Source organism: Sinocyclocheilus grahami, unplaced genomic scaffold (genome assembly GCF_001515645.1).
Source record: "Sinocyclocheilus grahami isolate Dianchi unplaced genomic scaffold, SAMN03320097.WGS_v1.1 scaffold266.1, whole genome shotgun sequence".
In the NCBI taxonomy this organism is placed as follows: Eukaryota; Metazoa; Chordata; class Actinopteri; order Cypriniformes; family Cyprinidae; genus Sinocyclocheilus; species Sinocyclocheilus grahami.
In genome coordinates this window covers 1,144,478-1,161,918 of record NW_015505445.1, presented here as the reverse complement: position 1 = coordinate 1,161,918, position 17,441 = coordinate 1,144,478, and the positions used below count along the sequence as shown (strand labels likewise).

The following is a 17,441-nucleotide window of genomic DNA, read 5'->3' as shown; positions in this document are numbered from 1 at the left end:
AATTTAAAATGTGAAACGTATGTGATAAGTAATTTAGATGAGTGATTGGCACAACTCATTCCCACAATTTCTGTATGTTGCGGGTGGTTTCTGGGTGTTGATATGTGGCTGCTAGGGGGTTCTGGGCTTTTGTTTGATGGATGCTTACTAGCCCATGTCAAAAAGTGTGTTCAAATGCCTAAACCTTCAATATGAGCAATAGTAATAGCAAGCACCAACGATATGTTTCTAAAAGCAAGAAGAGAGAGAGACTCAGACAGAGAGAGAGGGAAAGAACTAGAAGATCACTTCTTCTTGTCTGTAAAAAGGCAGACAAGGGCAAACCCGCTGTACTCTCAGAATGTGGGCCACCGTAGATAAACATACCCACGTGTTTGTTTTGGGACAAAGTGTCAGTAATCACCATGGGGACTGCAGTTATCGCAGGCAGCACAGAACCCTGAGGAAAACCACACCACAGAGAGCAGGCAAAGAGCAGCACACCACACACCCACGTCAAGAACCCAGCCCACACAGAGAGAGGAAAAAAACCAGGAAAGGGAATGAAAAAATACTGTAACGGGACACTAGGTTGATTTTTTATAAGACCAGAAATGTGCACAGGATTCCATGTGGAATTTTATATGGACTTGCAGTATGATTTAGAAATAATCCCAATGGATCCAAAATGTTCTCATAGGATTCCAACATAACACAAACAAAAAAGATTCTAATTTAAAATTAAAAGAGTAGGATCCTTGAGAACACATTAGTTCTTAGTCCCAATTTTAATTTTATCCTGCTGGTAATCTTAATAGTTTAACAGGGGAACTGTATGTTCTTGCATGTATAAGCTTTAGCTTTAGTTAGAATCCTATATAAGAAAAAAAAAATCCAATTAGCATCCTTTAAAATTGGTTCCAAATTGTAATTCCATATACAATTCCAAAAGAATATTTCCAAATGAAAATTCCTTTTTTTTAATTACAGGTGTGGGTGTGTGTGTGAGATGCTTACTTCAGGAATGAATGAAAGTCTTCAAACACGGCTTCACATCCTGGCCATTTGCAGACTCCGTGACCATAGAGAGGGTGACTGTGAGGAGAATGATCATCCAACGTTGATCTACAAGAAGAAAAGACACATTAGTGTGATATCAAGGCTGCTAATATTTGATACACAACATATTCACGCATCATTGGACTTTTATGAAAGAGGCTAAAGAGTAATTCATCTCCATAATACTACTTAATGAAATATTAATGACTTATCCACTAAAATATTACAACTAATAAAGAAACCTTCCCCTTCAGCACAAAAAAACTTTGCAGCTTGTTGTTTTATTGACACAGCACTGACACTCACATGACCACTGACTTCTACAGGAAGTGTGTGATCAGCGCAACCATGTGATCTCTGCTTTCAGCATAGCTGGAGTTGTCAGCCTATTGCAGCCTCTGAGCGTCCCGGTGCTGGCCAATCAATAGCCAATTATGGGTCTCCTCTGATGCGCACAGAGGAATGCTTTGATCAGGGCAGCACGAGGCTCTGAGAGACAGCACGTCCTTTAGCCCTGAGCACTGAACCGTGGTCCCTGCCATCCACCTGGAGCAACAAGTGTTTCCCACAACAGGAAGCTCCCAAATCCATCTGGCCTGCTCCCGCCAAGCGCAAACAGTAAACACACCCCACCTGTTATCAATTTATTCACTTGCACAGGGTCGTCAACAGCTCAGTGCAGCATGCTTTCATATGAACTACACCGCAGGCACAAGAAAGCTTAGCAGCGAAGATCCACCTATTTTTTTTCTCTCAATTTCAGAAGTGTTGTTTTATCTGCAGAAGGAAATGTAGTGGCATTTGTTAAATTTAATATATAGCTGAATTAATATAACATAAATCTTAGACCTATTCAGACAGAAAACTCTCAATAGCTGCAATTATAAGGATTTAACAAAAAAAGCAGATTATGTTTTTTATACAATAAACACATCACACACACACACACACACACACACACACACACTTAACAAAATAGGTGTGAAACATGTTTGATCAATGCAATGAAATAGAAAAAAAGACAAAACATGCCAATTTCAAGACAATAATCTTATAACAGTTATATTTTCTGATGTAAAATATTAAGATGTGCCAAAAAAATCTATTAAAAGCTAAAATAAACTAAATAAACATATGTATGAACATATTAAGGCAACCATTTTCATTTTTAATAAAAAAATATATGTTGAATCTCTTACTGTTTCCTTTTAAACAAGAAACATGTCGTGCACCATTACTTGTTTTAATTAATTCCAAGATGATCTAGGCAATAGATAAATAAATATGAGTTGAGTTTTGAAAAGCTTAAAGGCTTGTGATTCAGGAAACAAAGCTCATTTTGAACAATGGATGACTAAACGGTTTTAAATGACAGCTCAGAAGAAGACTGACAGACACCATAGGTTTTCTTTCTATACTGACCTCATTCATTCCGTACAAAAAAAACAACAAATACAAAGAGTCAAAGCTTGTCAGTGATCTTGTCTGTCTGTTGAAGTGCGTAAGTGTGGTAACTTTTCCAGTTCTTTATTTAAAAATAAGACAAACACAAGACAGACTGACTTTAATGTAAACTTAAATTGTAGTTTAACAAGCAAAAAGGTGCCATCTGCTTTGCATTCAAGGTTAAAAGTAAAAAGAGGCAATAAATAAATAATTTAAAAAAGTCCCAGCACATCAAAAACACCACCACATGTGCATTTATATCCTTCATCGGCTCTTACAGCACCAGCCTAAATGCTTTCCTGTGAGGCAGCTCGGCTCTGTCCTATCATCTTTCATTACATTATGGTTTAGGATCGTACTATCATGCACTGAGCAAAGTATCATCGTAGCCAACCTAACGAAGAAGGAGAGAGGTCTGACGTCTGGAGAGCTCAGACAGTAACTGAGCACTTTGTCACAACACTATTACTCTAACTCACGTCTTCATGTGCGGAGAAATCATCAAAGACACACACCTCCTCTAAGTCTACTGGCAAATCCCCGGACCCCTGACTCAATCCTCTACAGTATGCCCAACCAAACGTCCCCTCTCAACCCCCCAATGTTTTAATTATCATTTGCAGAGTTGAAGATCAATTAAAAGGGAGGTTAAGGGGCTCGTTTAGGGGGGCAAATCTGATTATTTATCTCTTTAAAACAAATTGTCTGGGTTTTAATTCCCCTGAGTGCAGCATTCCTAAATGATTCTGGGAGGAGAATGAAGTGGGGCGACTCAAACAGACTGACACTCTTTCCCCTCCAATGAAGAGAACTGAAAATGCTGAAATGGAAGCCATCTGTATATTTTTTAAACCCGTCCCAGACCCTGAAAAAAATAAAAATAAATAAATGAGGTAATCATTTCCTGTTGGGCTTTGGTCAGATAGCACACACCTAATTTCCAATCACCTTAGAAAGGTTCACACAGGTTCATGAGTGCTTTTTGTCCCTTATCTGAGCACCGATGGGTCGGGTGGACTGACACGTCGAAGGCTTTTATCATATTTGGGTGTGCATGTGTTAGTTGTCTCTGTGCAGGCACCAGTGGGAGCCGATGGAGGCTGCTAAAAGCAGGGAAGCATCGTGTCTAAACATGCACGAAGTGATTGAGTTTCTCTCTCCTTCCTTTAAGACGGAAGTGAAAAGACAGTGAATGATGCCGCTGGATGCACTTAAGGTTTTAGTTGCAGGCGTCGCAGCGACTGGCCAGATTTTATATGACACATGAAACGGCCTGCACGGTGCTTAAGACCCCGGTGGTAAACCAATCTGAGAGAGCTAGGGCAGAGTCCATCAGTGCACAGCCGCCCGCGTGTTTCACGACAAGAGGGACTTGGGAAAACCGCATCAATTAAAAGTTCATTAACGTTTGTGTGCAATGATGACATTTCATTTCTTCCACTCAAAACCTTGGATTCCAAGCAACGAAGCTTCTACAGATTAAAAATGTGTTAAATTTTCTTGGATGCCCTGTAAGGTGTAGTGATGGAGCATGTGTTTGCTAATAAAAGAACACGGATATTAATGCAACACAGAAAATCATCAAAGCGCCATGTTATTAGCACTGTCTCTCTAATGTGCTTTTGCATGTGAATAGTAATGATTTGGATGCATTTCCAGCACTAATTCCTCAGCTAACGGATGGATGAGAGAGGGGTGATCACCTGCTCCCTTTTTCTGACAGATCTGAGATCCTCAGTCAACAAAACGCCTTCTTCACGGCATGGGTGCTAAACTGCTGTTGACGTCTTCTTTAATCTCTGACACAGAGCGAGAGGCAGGGAGCGAAGCAGTTAGTTTTCCAACATGTCTTTCTGAGTGTTTCAAGCCTACTATGGCATAAAAGAGTTATGGTGTTGTGATGGAGTACTAGTTGTTTATGCACTTTGAGGAAATGGGGTGATAGACTTACAATTCAGGGGAGAGAGGGAGAAAAAGAGCTAGAGAAATAGAATAGAGTGGCTCTGATTAAAAAACTAGTGAGCTCCCTACCTAGACAGCATAATTGGGTGATTATTCAATTAGGGGAACCTTTCTATCCACCAGTATGATTTCAAAGCAAAAGCAAACAATCATTCTAGTTTTAAAGAGTAGATTGGAACAGCTTTCAACCTTTTACTGTGTCTCTTCCCATAGTAAAAATAAATATACTAAAATGTATTTGAAATACATTTATTTCATGCTAATTATACTACAAATACATTTACAAATGTATGTACTTAAAAATACCCTGCAATTGTACTGTACTAAACTGGTATACTTAAAGTCTGCTAAATTTGAACAACTAACTTTGTACTTAATGCACTTTAATTGTATGAAATTAGTGCTAAAGTAGTACTACTGCAAGTATACTTTAGGTACACTTTAAATATCTTGCATTTAAAGACCGATATTATTCAAAGATCATACAATCCTCATCAATAGTGACACTAAATCACATTTTAGGCTTAATATTAAGAAATATATATTGTGCAATATATAAGTAGTACACTCCAAATAAAGTTTCATTAGAATTTTTATATCAGTAAGTCTCTAGCAATATGTCAGTAAATATGTTAATGGACTTGAACTATACTTAGTATGAAATAAATGTATTCGGTTTTTTACTAGGGTTCAATTACATATTCTCCCATCTTCCCCTCAAGTTTCTTTTTATTATCTAAAAAATCAAGTGTTCCTAAATGAAGAATCACTACAAGCTTAATAGAAACTCCATCCAAAATGAAGGAGAGAAACATTCTTAATAAACGTGTATTTCAATAAATACAGCAAAACATGTATAAAATTAATGGTTACACTTTACTTGAAGGGGTGTGCATAAGACTGACATAGCACCTTCATAATCATGACATGGCACATGTCATGAATATGAAGGAGGTTTTATGCATGTTTATGATAACTGTCATTAAGTGTCATTCGCTCAGTTATGTCATTTTTAATGCAAAGTTTACATTTTTTGAGATGTCTTTGTTATGGGCTATGGTTAGGGGCAAGGGTAGGGGTAGGGTTAGGTCAAATAATGTCATATTTGCATTAAAAATGACATAACTGAGTGAATGACACTTAATGACGGTTGTCATAAACATGCATAAAACCTCCTTCATATTCATGACGTGTGTCATGTCATGATTATGAAGGTGCTATGTCAGTCTTATGCACACCCCTTCAAGTAAAGTGTTACCAAATTAATTCAGTATAAACGAAAACAGATTTTTCAGTCAGGATTGAGTGTAATGATTTTCTGTGCTCAAAGTACAAAGTACTTTACAAAGTACATGTTAACGTCAACACTAACAATCAATAGTGAGTCAAGCCTCTTATGAACTGTTTGAGTGGCACAAATGAACGAAAGAACAAAAGAAAGAAAGAAAGAAAGAGAGTGCCTATTATACCCCACAGCATCAGTGACATCATGGTTAGTTTAAATAACCCTTGACATGTTGAACCTGTCATGAACTCTATTCTGCTCTACACTAGTAGAAAAAGTTGCTACACATATACATGAACTCTCCCTTTACCTTCAGCTAGAGCTTGTTTTGCAGCACTAAATGTGTTTTCATTCGCATTGCTTTCATAATGACATGTTGGTTTTGATCAGCCAAATCTAAGTCAGATGTAAAGAGAGAGAGAGACAAATAAATGAGCTCACAGTGCCTGGAGGCTTCGCACCAGCGGTTCAAAAATCAGGCCTGAGCACATGAAAACAAGCAAATGTGTTATAAACTAAATTAATCTCTTCCTTAAAGACAGAGCGATGCAATGCTTCCTCCAAATAAATCTTTGTGTCAGAGCGTTAAAGAGGCTTTACAGTGTTTAGCAAAGCTGTGCTGTGTTGTGCAACTGTTACATATAACTGTACTGAATTACCTGCTCTTTATGCACATTCTGCCGCACAAAGTGCATTGATTCAGAATTGTTAATTAAGGAATAATTGCTCTGATGACATTTCTGAAGTTTTGTTTAGGATATCATAAATAAGTAAATGAAATGAATTATTGGAAAAATAAAATTAATATAAGTTGGAGTTGCCATAATAATTAAAAATAATTAAATTTTTTATTTTCATTACAGTAATCTAACCATTCTAACAGTGCCATTCTCTCAGGTGTTTAACTGGAATTCCCTGATGAACAAGACTAAGCGGACAGGCCCGGTCCTTAATGAAAATGCCAAGGTACTTAGAAGCGATAAATTAATATTCACATGCAGGAAATGCCCTGTGGGTACCTGTCCATCAATTTGGCTTTTATCCACCTTCAACAGGGGTAATGATGCCTCAATGATTCCAAGAAGTCAATACAATTGAATATTTAAAAATCATCTCACATGTGTCTCTTCTAGTCTTCAACAGTGTCTCAAACTGTGCTCAGATTTTGCCCAAATACCAAAGCCAGCGATCAAAAGTGAAGAACAAACTTTTCTCCTCCAGTGGCTCAATGTCTCAGCAGTCTTACCCCTCTCTCTTGAGCGAGTGGCTGATGTACAGGCCGTTGGTGGATCCATGCTGGTTGTGGTTTTTGGGGGGAACGGGGGATGACAGGTCCAGACCCCGGTGACCGTTATTGGTCGCGCTGTTCTCCTCCTTCACATGGCTGTTTGTCATCTCCTTCCACAGCTGCTGCAGTTCGGCTGGAATCATGCCTGCCACAAACAAATTGGATAATTAAATCAATTAACAGCTAATCTGGTTCTACTCATGGCATAATTAAATAAAAAACAAGGGCTCAGTAAACAAAAGCGGGGCATTAATTATTCCACTACAGGCTGATACGCGGCGCCTGCCCTCTCGCTCTGCCATTTTCTCTCACGCTCGCTCTTTTTCCCCTACGTGCTATGCGAAGCGTGTTTGTGTACAAAAATTCCCTGGCATTCACGCACATTTCATGCTTGAAGTAAATAATTAGCATACAGACAAGGCATGAAATCTGAATAATCACCATTATTTCTCTGACAAGGAAGTCAGCCAGCTCTTTCTCACACACACACAAAACAAGACCACAGAAACATCCCTCTCTGCAAGAGAGAGAGGGGGAGAAAGTGAAAGAACGAACAAGCCCCCAGGGTAATACTCTCGAAAGCATGTTAATGTGCAAAATGCTTAAAGTTTTGCACCGCCTTCAATTGACACAGACGACTTAAACCTCATTTAACAAGTCAAGCACACTGCAGCTCATGCGTCCTTTGAAAAAAAGAGAGAAGATAAGTGGGAAGAAAAATTGCTTGAAGACAAGATGTTGCCTCAATTCTGTGACAGACGCACACAAACACTTACATGCACACCCACATATGCCACGTGTTTCATCTAGCTGACTCTAAGACTAGCACTACCAGGATGAGAATTAGAAGAGCTAACAATGAAATTAGCCTACTTGAGCAACCATGTTCTTAAAGAACCTCTATCATATTCAGAAGCATTTGTATTTATTTAATTATTATGACATGATGCTATGCATGTAATACTTTGGGGTCAGTAAGATTTGTTAAAGTTTTGAAAGAAGTCTCTTATGCTCACCAGGGCTGTGTTTATTTGATCAAAAATAATATCAAATTGTGATATAGGGAAAATCTGAACTTTCAGCAGTCATTACTCCAGTAATGAAATCTTCAGAAATCATTCTAAGACGCTGATTTGGTGTTTAAGAAACATTTCTTATCATCAATGTTGAAAACAGTTGTGCTGCTTAATATTTTTTGTGGAAACTGTGATACTTTTGTTTCAGGATACTTTGATGACTTGAAAGTTAAAAAAACAGCATTTATTTGAAACAGACACTTTACTGTCACTTATGATCAATTGAATGTGTCCTTGCTGAATAAAAGTATTAATTTCTTTGACTAAAATCTTAGTGACCCCAAACATTTGAGCAGTACTGTATAATATAAAGATATATATACACAAATACATGCATTTGGACAAATCTAAAAAAAGATGTATGTTGCCTTCAGCAACAGCGCATACGAATGGAGCTCTGAATGGAACACACGCACTGTGTGACTTTACAAAGTTCTTTGTATGTTCTGTGAAATTAAACGGGAAGGGGCTGTTTTGGGCGGTGGGGGATCAATCGCTTAACATCACAATTAAATCGATTTTCGAAATGTGCGAAAGCAAATGGAGAGCAATTTTTGTCTTGGTTATCTTCATTCGTCTCCTTGTTTTCCCTCCCCCCCTCACTCTCTCATACTCTCTCCTTCATAATAATTCTCTTTACAGATACCAGAAGTGGCCTCTTTCAAGCACTCCGGCATAATACATTTGTGCAAGAATCGCTTAGTCTTAATTTATTCCTGTTGTGACAAAATAACGGCGAGGTGAAGATCTCAATACGATCAGCAGAAAATATTTTTAATTTGATAAGCTACTAAAGATTTTAATTATGCCAGTAATGGAGAACAGTAAGCTAATGAGGCGGCTAAGACTCCAGAGAGAGAGAGAGACAAAGAGACAGAGCGAGAGAGACTAAAAACTGTGAAATGAGTCTGGTAGGACTGCCATAAATTCACACAAGATCGTTTGCATATAAAAGAGCCAGCGGAAATTATTGCAGGACAAATCATAACCTTCCCATGTGCCACGTTGCTTCCTTGGGCTTTTTTGTGCCATCTTGCAGTGTTTTTAACATCCTCATGAAACTCTGATGGCGATGTCCAAAGATATCGACCCGATTGTTTTTTGTCTTTGCTGTTGTCATTGTGAGGGAGGAAAAACTTGTCCGTGTGGATTCAAGAAGGTCACACGCTGGTGATTGTTTTTGGGTTTGGACATAGAGGGGAACAATCATTTTCCCCCCACTTGGAGTGCAGTGACAGTGTGCGATGTATTTTTAGCCGACGTGTTTGACAGGGCGGCCCACTCTCCCTCAATTACCCACAAGTCCAGGTGACCCCGACACCACTGCTTACTGAAACGAATCCAAGCCAGAGGGAGGAGGGGGAGCTGATGAGTGGGCTAACAGAGTGGTACAAAGCTGTGTTGTTGTGTCTGACACCCCCATAAACCTTTTTCCTCTGCAGGTCTGTATCTCGCTCTAAGTCTTGGATTCCATCCCCCGTCTCTCTCTTTCCCACAGATGTATCTCTCAAAATTGCCTGCATATATCTTCACATGACCTCTCAACCAATCTGGCAAACGTCACAGCATTATCGTCATTTAGTAGCAGATGATGGATGTGACGTTTCGCAGATAACACATGGCATTAAAACAGTTCTTTGTCCTTAAATCCGTCTTGCAAACTCCAGATCGCTTTAACAGCCCTAAAGTCATTTTTCAGCGCCGCACATCCTCTCATTAAAAGCCAAAGATACACACTTGCGCTTTTAAAAAATGGATGTCATTGAGACGTTTGACTGATCGCCGGCGAAGCAACTCAATTTTTACCGCAGCAGGTAGCGGCAACACCCAGACAGGGGCCCTGAACTCGTGCTTCAACCTTTTTCTGTCCTTGTACCCCGGTACCCTGGTGACCGTGTTCGAGCAAGCGGAAAGTTGATTTAAGGTTCACAACCACATTAGTTGTGACCCATCAGCAGCCTGATAAAAAATGCCGTCTTCCGCGCAGGGACCACGGAAAGCAGCCTCGTCTTCCTCGACAAACCGCCGCCGCGCCACTGGGGGCAAACTGACACTACTATTAGTTTATTGTTCTGTGAGGCAGAGATCTTCTCTCCCTCCTGTTAAAGGGGTTATGATCACCAGGGCCTTTGATATGCAGCCCTTAGGCCTAAAATATGTTCCTCCCTAATGCTACAGAAGCTATTAAACAGTGCCGTACTGCCAGCTGATCAATCACTGCCAGCGAAGCCGGACGAGGGGCCGGAGTCCCCTGATGGGTCCGCGCGCACATCGCGCTTCATGCCTGGTCACATTCACTGCTTTCATATTAGTGGCAAATTTGTCTTGTCGGTGTCCTGTGGCCCTTGACTGGACAACTTAACTAATGTGCGGCTGGGAATGAGAATGAGTGTGTAGGAAGGCACAGATTTAGATGAGAGTGGGCTAATAATGTGGAAGATGAGGGACAAACACACATGCGGCAGCCACGTCAATGCAGACGACCAGGCCTCTTCTGCCTAATTCAATTCTGTTAAAGGGGTCATATGATGCTTTTTTAAAGATCATTATTTTGTGTATTTGTGAGATCTTCACAAGTGTAATTTACTCAAGAAAATTTCAGATATTAATTCGACGCATTACGGAATTTTTCTTTTTCCACCAAATTTCAGCAAAATGCTCAAAAGGTAAATGAAAGTGATAAAAAAAAAACTTGTAAAGAAAGTGCAAAATTTGAAAATAAATAATTATAAAATAATTAACAAGTCACTAAAAATACTTTTTTTTGTTACATATAAGTCTCAAAAAACACAAAAAAATAAGCTTTTTTTGTCCCAACTATCATAAAATCCAGAGTGACACCTGTATTTCATTCACACTCGGAATGATCAGAATGACTATTTAGAGGATTCACACCATATTTAAATATGGTTGTTACTCCCAAAAGTTTGCAATGTGTACGCGGCACAGGAGAAATAGTTTAACTCTACCAAATACGCCTCATCTTGTCTGCATTTCTTGAATATTCATCTGTTCTGTTTATTTTCTCACTCTATTACTCAAACTGCTAAGTCCACTGTTTTTTTTTCTTACTGGACCCAGTTTATGATTTTTATCTCCTCCAACACATTGTTATAATTCATAGCAGACTTCAGTTGACCCTCTCCAAAACATTAACGTCAAAAAGTCCAAAAAGTGATCCAACCTCAAATACAACGATCTAAAACACATTGTTTTGATTGAAGTCTCAGATGTCTGCGCCATGCCAGAGAGCTAGCTTGCATACTTGTAAACAGTCTTTTAAATCTAGTAGAAAATGACTGGATGTGCCTGTACATTAAATGTAAAGCTGTGATGTAAAAAGATTTTATTCAAACATCAAAGTCAGAGGGTCTAATAAATAAGCCCATTTCAGCCCATGTCGCTGGCTGAGTAATCTTCCTTAGTAGCTTGCCCAAGCACATAATCACCACACACACATGAGAAGGTAACATAAGTTATCACACCAAAACTAACTACTTAGTTAACTACTGAATGTTGTAGATTACATCTTGCGAAAGGAAATCTGGGCTGCTGGAGCATGAAAGAATGCAGTGGAGTGTGAAAGAAAAAAAAAGTCATCAATAACTTTTAACAGTGAAGCAGAAAATGTGCAGGACACACACACACACACACACAATGACAAGTGTTTTAATCAGGGTATGAAATTAACCCCCATTCCAGCCAAATTTGGGCCCACATTTACCAGCCAAAGTGCCATCTCATCTCACATCTCAGACTGACATTTGACAAGAAATGGCACTGCTTAAACACAAAGATGTGCATTTGAAAAAACTAATTTGATTCTAGTGATGAATAAAGAAAACAAAAGCCTAAATTGAGTCCAAAAATAAATTAAAATGCAAGAGTGGCTAATAAAAGAAGTTTCTAAAATCCTAAAACTATTTACCCAATCAGGCATATCCACTATCTTGAACTAATATTAGACAACCAGGTTCTAAACTAGGAAATAATCTACACTGCCAAGCACGCTTATATATGCATACAATATCTCGTGTTCTGCAGTAGAAAATCAGCACGTGTCCTATCCCGTTTTTCATTACTGTCCTCTGAATGGGCCTGGCATGCTTGCAATGTTCCCTGGGTAACGACTGCTCTGAGATGTCATTCAATCACTTGTTGGAGAAAAAAATTATTCTTCACTAAGATGGCCTCCTGTCTGACACCAGCCTGTGGCTTCGCATCGTAAAGCATCGCCTCGCCCAGCCCCAGGGCAACGTGGGTATGTGGAGTGGCTCAGCTTTCCCGACTATGCCCTGATCAAACAATAACAAGACTGAACAAACACAGTTTGTATTTGCGTGTTACCCAAGCACCCACTCCCCAGCCTTTATACGGCCTTATCTTGTTATGGGCTTGTTTGTCTTAGCCTGGAGAGAGTACAGTCAGCTTTTGAAAGAAACAAAAACAAAACCGGTATGAATGCAGTCTTTGTCATTCTGTTGCTGCTCCTTAAGTAAATATGACAAGGAAAATAAAGCAATACACCTCCTGGAAAAACACCTTTTTGACTCACTGACTGTTTGTGAAGTGATTAATCTTTGACTAGTTTAGTGGGTTGAAGTTAGAAAACAATGGTGCTAGTATGTTTAGGGCTGAAGGGGAGCCAATATAAGACAATAGAGTTAAAAGAGAGAAATACTGTATGCATATGTGATGGACGTGTGGAAATGTAGGAGACATTTTCTGGTTCTAAAAAAAAAAAAAAACAGAAACTATAATGTAGAAAGCACATAAAAGCCTATTCTCACCAAGCACAATATTTCCCCTAATTTTGCATGCATCTGTAAAATGTTCAAAAATCTACACTAAGTGCAAAACTTTGTTTAAAAAAAGATGCCCACCCCCCAATTTTTTAAAATTCCTTTTCATGTTTGTATTCATATGACTTTTTTATCATTAAATGCCCACCCCCTGAATTTAGCAAAAAATAATAAATAAATAAATAAAATAAAATAAAGCCTACTCCAGGTATGGGAAACATAAAAAAGCCATATCAGGCAAGCAGTGTGATAAGAAGTGATATTTTCTTGGAGGCTGATGAAAATTCATGTTGTAATCATGTGAATAATTTTGTTGAACTTTTCATACAGTTGTTGTCAGCAATTTCTGTTGCTCTCAGTGTGAAAATCCTCTTAAGGGGAGATGGATGTGTCTGTGCTTACCCTGAGTGAGGGAGTGCAGGGGCAGAGTCTGGTTGGGCTGAATGGACAGCAGCCCTTGTCTCTGCAGACTCAGGAGATGCTGTTGCTGGAGCTGCTGAACCTGGAGCAGCTGTTGCTGGAACGCCAACTGCTGCGCAGACACCTGCCGAGGGATACGGAGAGAGGATGAGAGGTCTACATATCATCCGCACACTCACAAACAATTATGACAACACGTGCACAAACATACTTATTCACTCTGGGCTGCTAAACACACACACACACACACACACACACACACACACAAACACACAAACACACGCAAACACACAAACACACAAACACACACACACACACACACACACACACAAAAACGCATGGACAGGTACATTCCCACATTTGCGTCACCTCTTAATTAACGAGGAGTCAGGGAGGCTCATGACAAATAATGAAATGTTGTTAATCATTCCTAATAAGAGCTACAGGATTTTAATTATGGCCATTCATAACTCCGCAAACAACCTGTGACTGAAAAGAGCTCTGTAATATTCAGCAGCGTGTAAGTGCAGAGCCAACCAATTGTCTCCTTTGGATAAATCAGGACTGTGAAGTAACAGGGTAACCATGCAATAGGAGGAGAGCTAAGCAGTGTGTTAATTTTATATATTTTGTGATAAATCTTTTTTAGAAAATTAGAGAAAATTACACTTTCATTCAAGGCTATGATTTTTTTTCTTTATAATTTGAAGTGTGCATAAAATATTTATGCATAAAATAAACAGGGTCAAATTTGATTTAATGTCTTGACCTGTTAAAAAATGGAACACTTTACAATAAGGTTCAGTGCACTGACGTTTTACATATTAATATTTATTTCATTTTCATAACATATTTTTAATGTTTTTCATAAATATATTTCATTTTTGGGATTCATTAATGCACGCATTAGGCATAGTACATGTTAATGTCTTAACGCGTGAGATTCCTTAAACATGCTTTTTAACACATTTATTGAATTTGACATTATAACAGTTTCTTTATGTAATTTATCTAGTTGGAATGTTTAACAATTGATTGAACGAACTGATTTTTGAATCATGACATGCATTGCAATGTATATCATATCATTGAAGGAGTTTGTGTTAAGTGTCTTCTTTTGGAGAAAGACGGTAATATATCACTTACTCACATCTGGACAAATGGAATGGAGTTTCGAGAAAAAGGAAAGTGGAATAGAACTGGGGAAATTTTGAGAGGAAGAAGGGGGAGAGTTAGTAAAAGTGGAAGGGAAATAGGGAGAAGAGGGTGTTGAAAGACTGAAGAAGAGGGAGGAATGGGCGAACGAACTGTTGCGTTGTCAGAACGATAAATTGGAGGAAATTACCTAACATCCCCAATCACCTCTCAGTCAAAACAAATGGACGATGTGTTGGAGATGCAGGGCTATTGAACCCTTCAGTTGACCTCTTTCTATGCTAATACTGTTGTTTATGACCTCCTTGATGCATCATAACAATGGCTAAACATCTGCCATAATCAAGGCACGGTTCCTCTGAAGGTTTCTGAGGGCCAGAGGTAAAATAAATGGACCCCAAGGGTCACGTGTTAGTGTGTTGCGCATGTTTGTTGGTACATTAAAGTGTAAACTAGCTTTGCCAAGCTGTGTGCCGCACCCTCTTCCCAAACACAGGATGCTTCACTTTGTGTTTACTTCTCCAAACAGAAGGCGCACAAAAAAGGTATTGCAGCACAGCCGTGAGCAGGTCAACCTTTAGACCCAGAACAGATCTGAAACAGCCTGATAAAGTGCTCGCTCTCTTTTTTTTCTCTTTCATTCAGGGTCCACCCATCCTCATCTGCCTGTCAAAGGTCTGTTTCTTTTTCTCTCTCTTTCTCCGCGCTCTAACCCTGATCACGAGGCTTTGGACATTCAAATGCTTTAAAGGGATAGTTCACCCAAAAATGAAAATTTGATGTTTATCTGCTTACCCCCAGGGCATCCAAGATGTAGGTGACTTTGTTTCTTCAGTAGAACACATGTGATAATTTTTAACTTTAACCGTTGTAGTCTATCAGTCGTATAATGCATGGCAATGGTAACGAAATCTATGAGAGTAAAAAAAAACATGCACAGACAAATCCAAATTAAACCCTGCAGCTCGTGATGACACATTGATGTCCTAAGACACGAAACGATCGGTTTGTGCCAGAAACTGAACAGTATTTATATCATATTTGACCTCTCATACACCACTATGTCCAAGTGTCTTTGGTATCGACATCCGGTGCGTGAGGTGTGTACGCGCTCTGGCGTAGTTTACGCAAGCGCCGGAAGTGATCTCTCGCGCGTATACGTCACTTATTGTTTACACAGTGCACAGTCATTGTAGGTACGACGGCTAATCAAAATGGTACTTGCACTTATCCGGATTGTTCAAACAGACTTAAAACTAAAAGATTACATTCTCTCGCCCAAACTCATTCGGGAGTGGTGACTTTCCACACATTCCCAACTTCTGAGCCTGCTCGCCTGAAGTTATGGTTGATTGCTCTTCAGCTGGATATCAACACACCCATTAACGTAAACTACGCCAGAGCGCGTACACACCTCACGCACCGGATGCCGTGCGCACGCCCAAAGACAGTTGGACATAGTGGTGTATTAGAGGTAAAAATTATATAAATACTGTTCGGTTTCTGGCACAAACCGATCATTTCGTGTCTTAGGACATCAATGTGTCGTCACGAGCCGCAGGGTTTAATTTGGATTTGTCTGTGCATGTTTTTTTTACTCTCATAGATATTGTTACCATTGCCATGCATTATACGACTGATAGACTGCAACGGTTGGACTTAAAAATCATCATATGTGTTCTACTGAAGAAACAAAGTCACCTACATCTTGGATGGTAAGCAGATAAACATCAAATTTTTGGGTGAACTATCCCTTTAATGTCAATGGTTAGCGCAGTGGTAGTGCAACATATGCATGCTGTGATGCTCCCACAGAGAAGCAGGTTCAGTTCCAGGTCATGTCCTGATCACATTACCCTTGTCTTCTCTTTCATTATCAGGACAATTAAAAGCAAAAATTCCATGAAAATTGACAGAAAACACCATGCTGACTTTTCTGTAAAATACTGTTTTCAAATAAAATTATGTAAGAGATATCATCTACCTTTAACTTTAAAAGGCTCAAAACTACATGACACAAAATAAAAAACTATGTCAATTGATTTCATTTGGGATTTGATTGGACTGTATTCGAGTATTAGTTTGTGATAAAAATTGCATGTTAATAAACTGAACCGCATTATAAAGTGTGTTTATTTTCATCTGTATGTCCCCATGAAGGAAAGCCTGGGCCACTCTAGATCTTTCTTGGCACACAAGTGTTAACCTAAGTGTTAACGCTGGCCCGGCTTGCGAACGGGAGGTTAACTCGGAGTGGCACGCGAGAGAGGCAAGAACAGAGAGGTTGACAACATGATCCAGACTGACGCTGGCAGGCCCTTTTATAGCCTCTTCTCCAATACAAAGTTAAAAATCTTTGAAAACCTAAGACATTTTGTTGTCTTTTAAATAAAAGAGGCACAAAGCAGCAGCGGGGGGTTATTGTCTGACCCCCGTGGGAGAAGTCGCTGCAACAATTCGTATTCCATCTTTTGATGACTACACGAGAGAAAGCCGAAGGAGGGGGAGAAAGGGAGCGTGCGCGAGAGAGAGAAAAACACGCGCAGACGGAGGAGAGCCTCTTGAGGGCTGCATCAAATTCCTGTGATCATACATAATACTCTTTAATATGGTGTTTTTCTTCCTGTTCGTCACGTTTCATTCAGCTGATCAATTGTTTTTTTTGATGGTGCCACCCTCTCTCTTTCAACCCCCCTCCCATTTTAGAGTCCCCTTCCCCTCGACTGTCCTTCTAACATGAGAGAGAGCGAAAGAGAGAGATAGAAAGGGAGTAAGAGTGACAGCTTCTGTCAGAGGCAAGAGAAACAGTCCTGTCTCATTGATTTATGGAGGCAACACACCACAACTTGTCCAAACTGAAGCCCCCAGTTCATTAATTAGCGAGCTGGGGGACTTTGAAGTAAGCATGTGAGAACATGTGTATGCGTATGTGTGTGTGTTTTATAAAGTTCGCCTTCATTTATAAGCTC

The 17,441-nt window shown here is 39.5% G+C and overlaps 1 protein-coding gene across 1 annotated transcript in view; it reads right to left on the bottom strand.

Annotated features, from left to right (window-relative positions):
* LOC107599416 (forkhead box protein P1-B-like) overlaps window positions 1-17,441 on the bottom strand; it is a 205,696-nt gene that overhangs the window by 32,027 nt on the left and 156,228 nt on the right. Inside the window, exons 11-13 of the mRNA XM_016290997.1 lie at window positions 13,300-13,441; window positions 6,978-7,164; window positions 997-1,104 (exon numbers count right to left, since the gene is read on the bottom strand). Coding sequence (XP_016146483.1) covers window positions 997-1,104; window positions 6,978-7,164; window positions 13,300-13,441 — 437 coding nt within the window. The remainder of the gene's footprint in view (window positions 1-996; window positions 1,105-6,977; window positions 7,165-13,299; window positions 13,442-17,441) is intronic.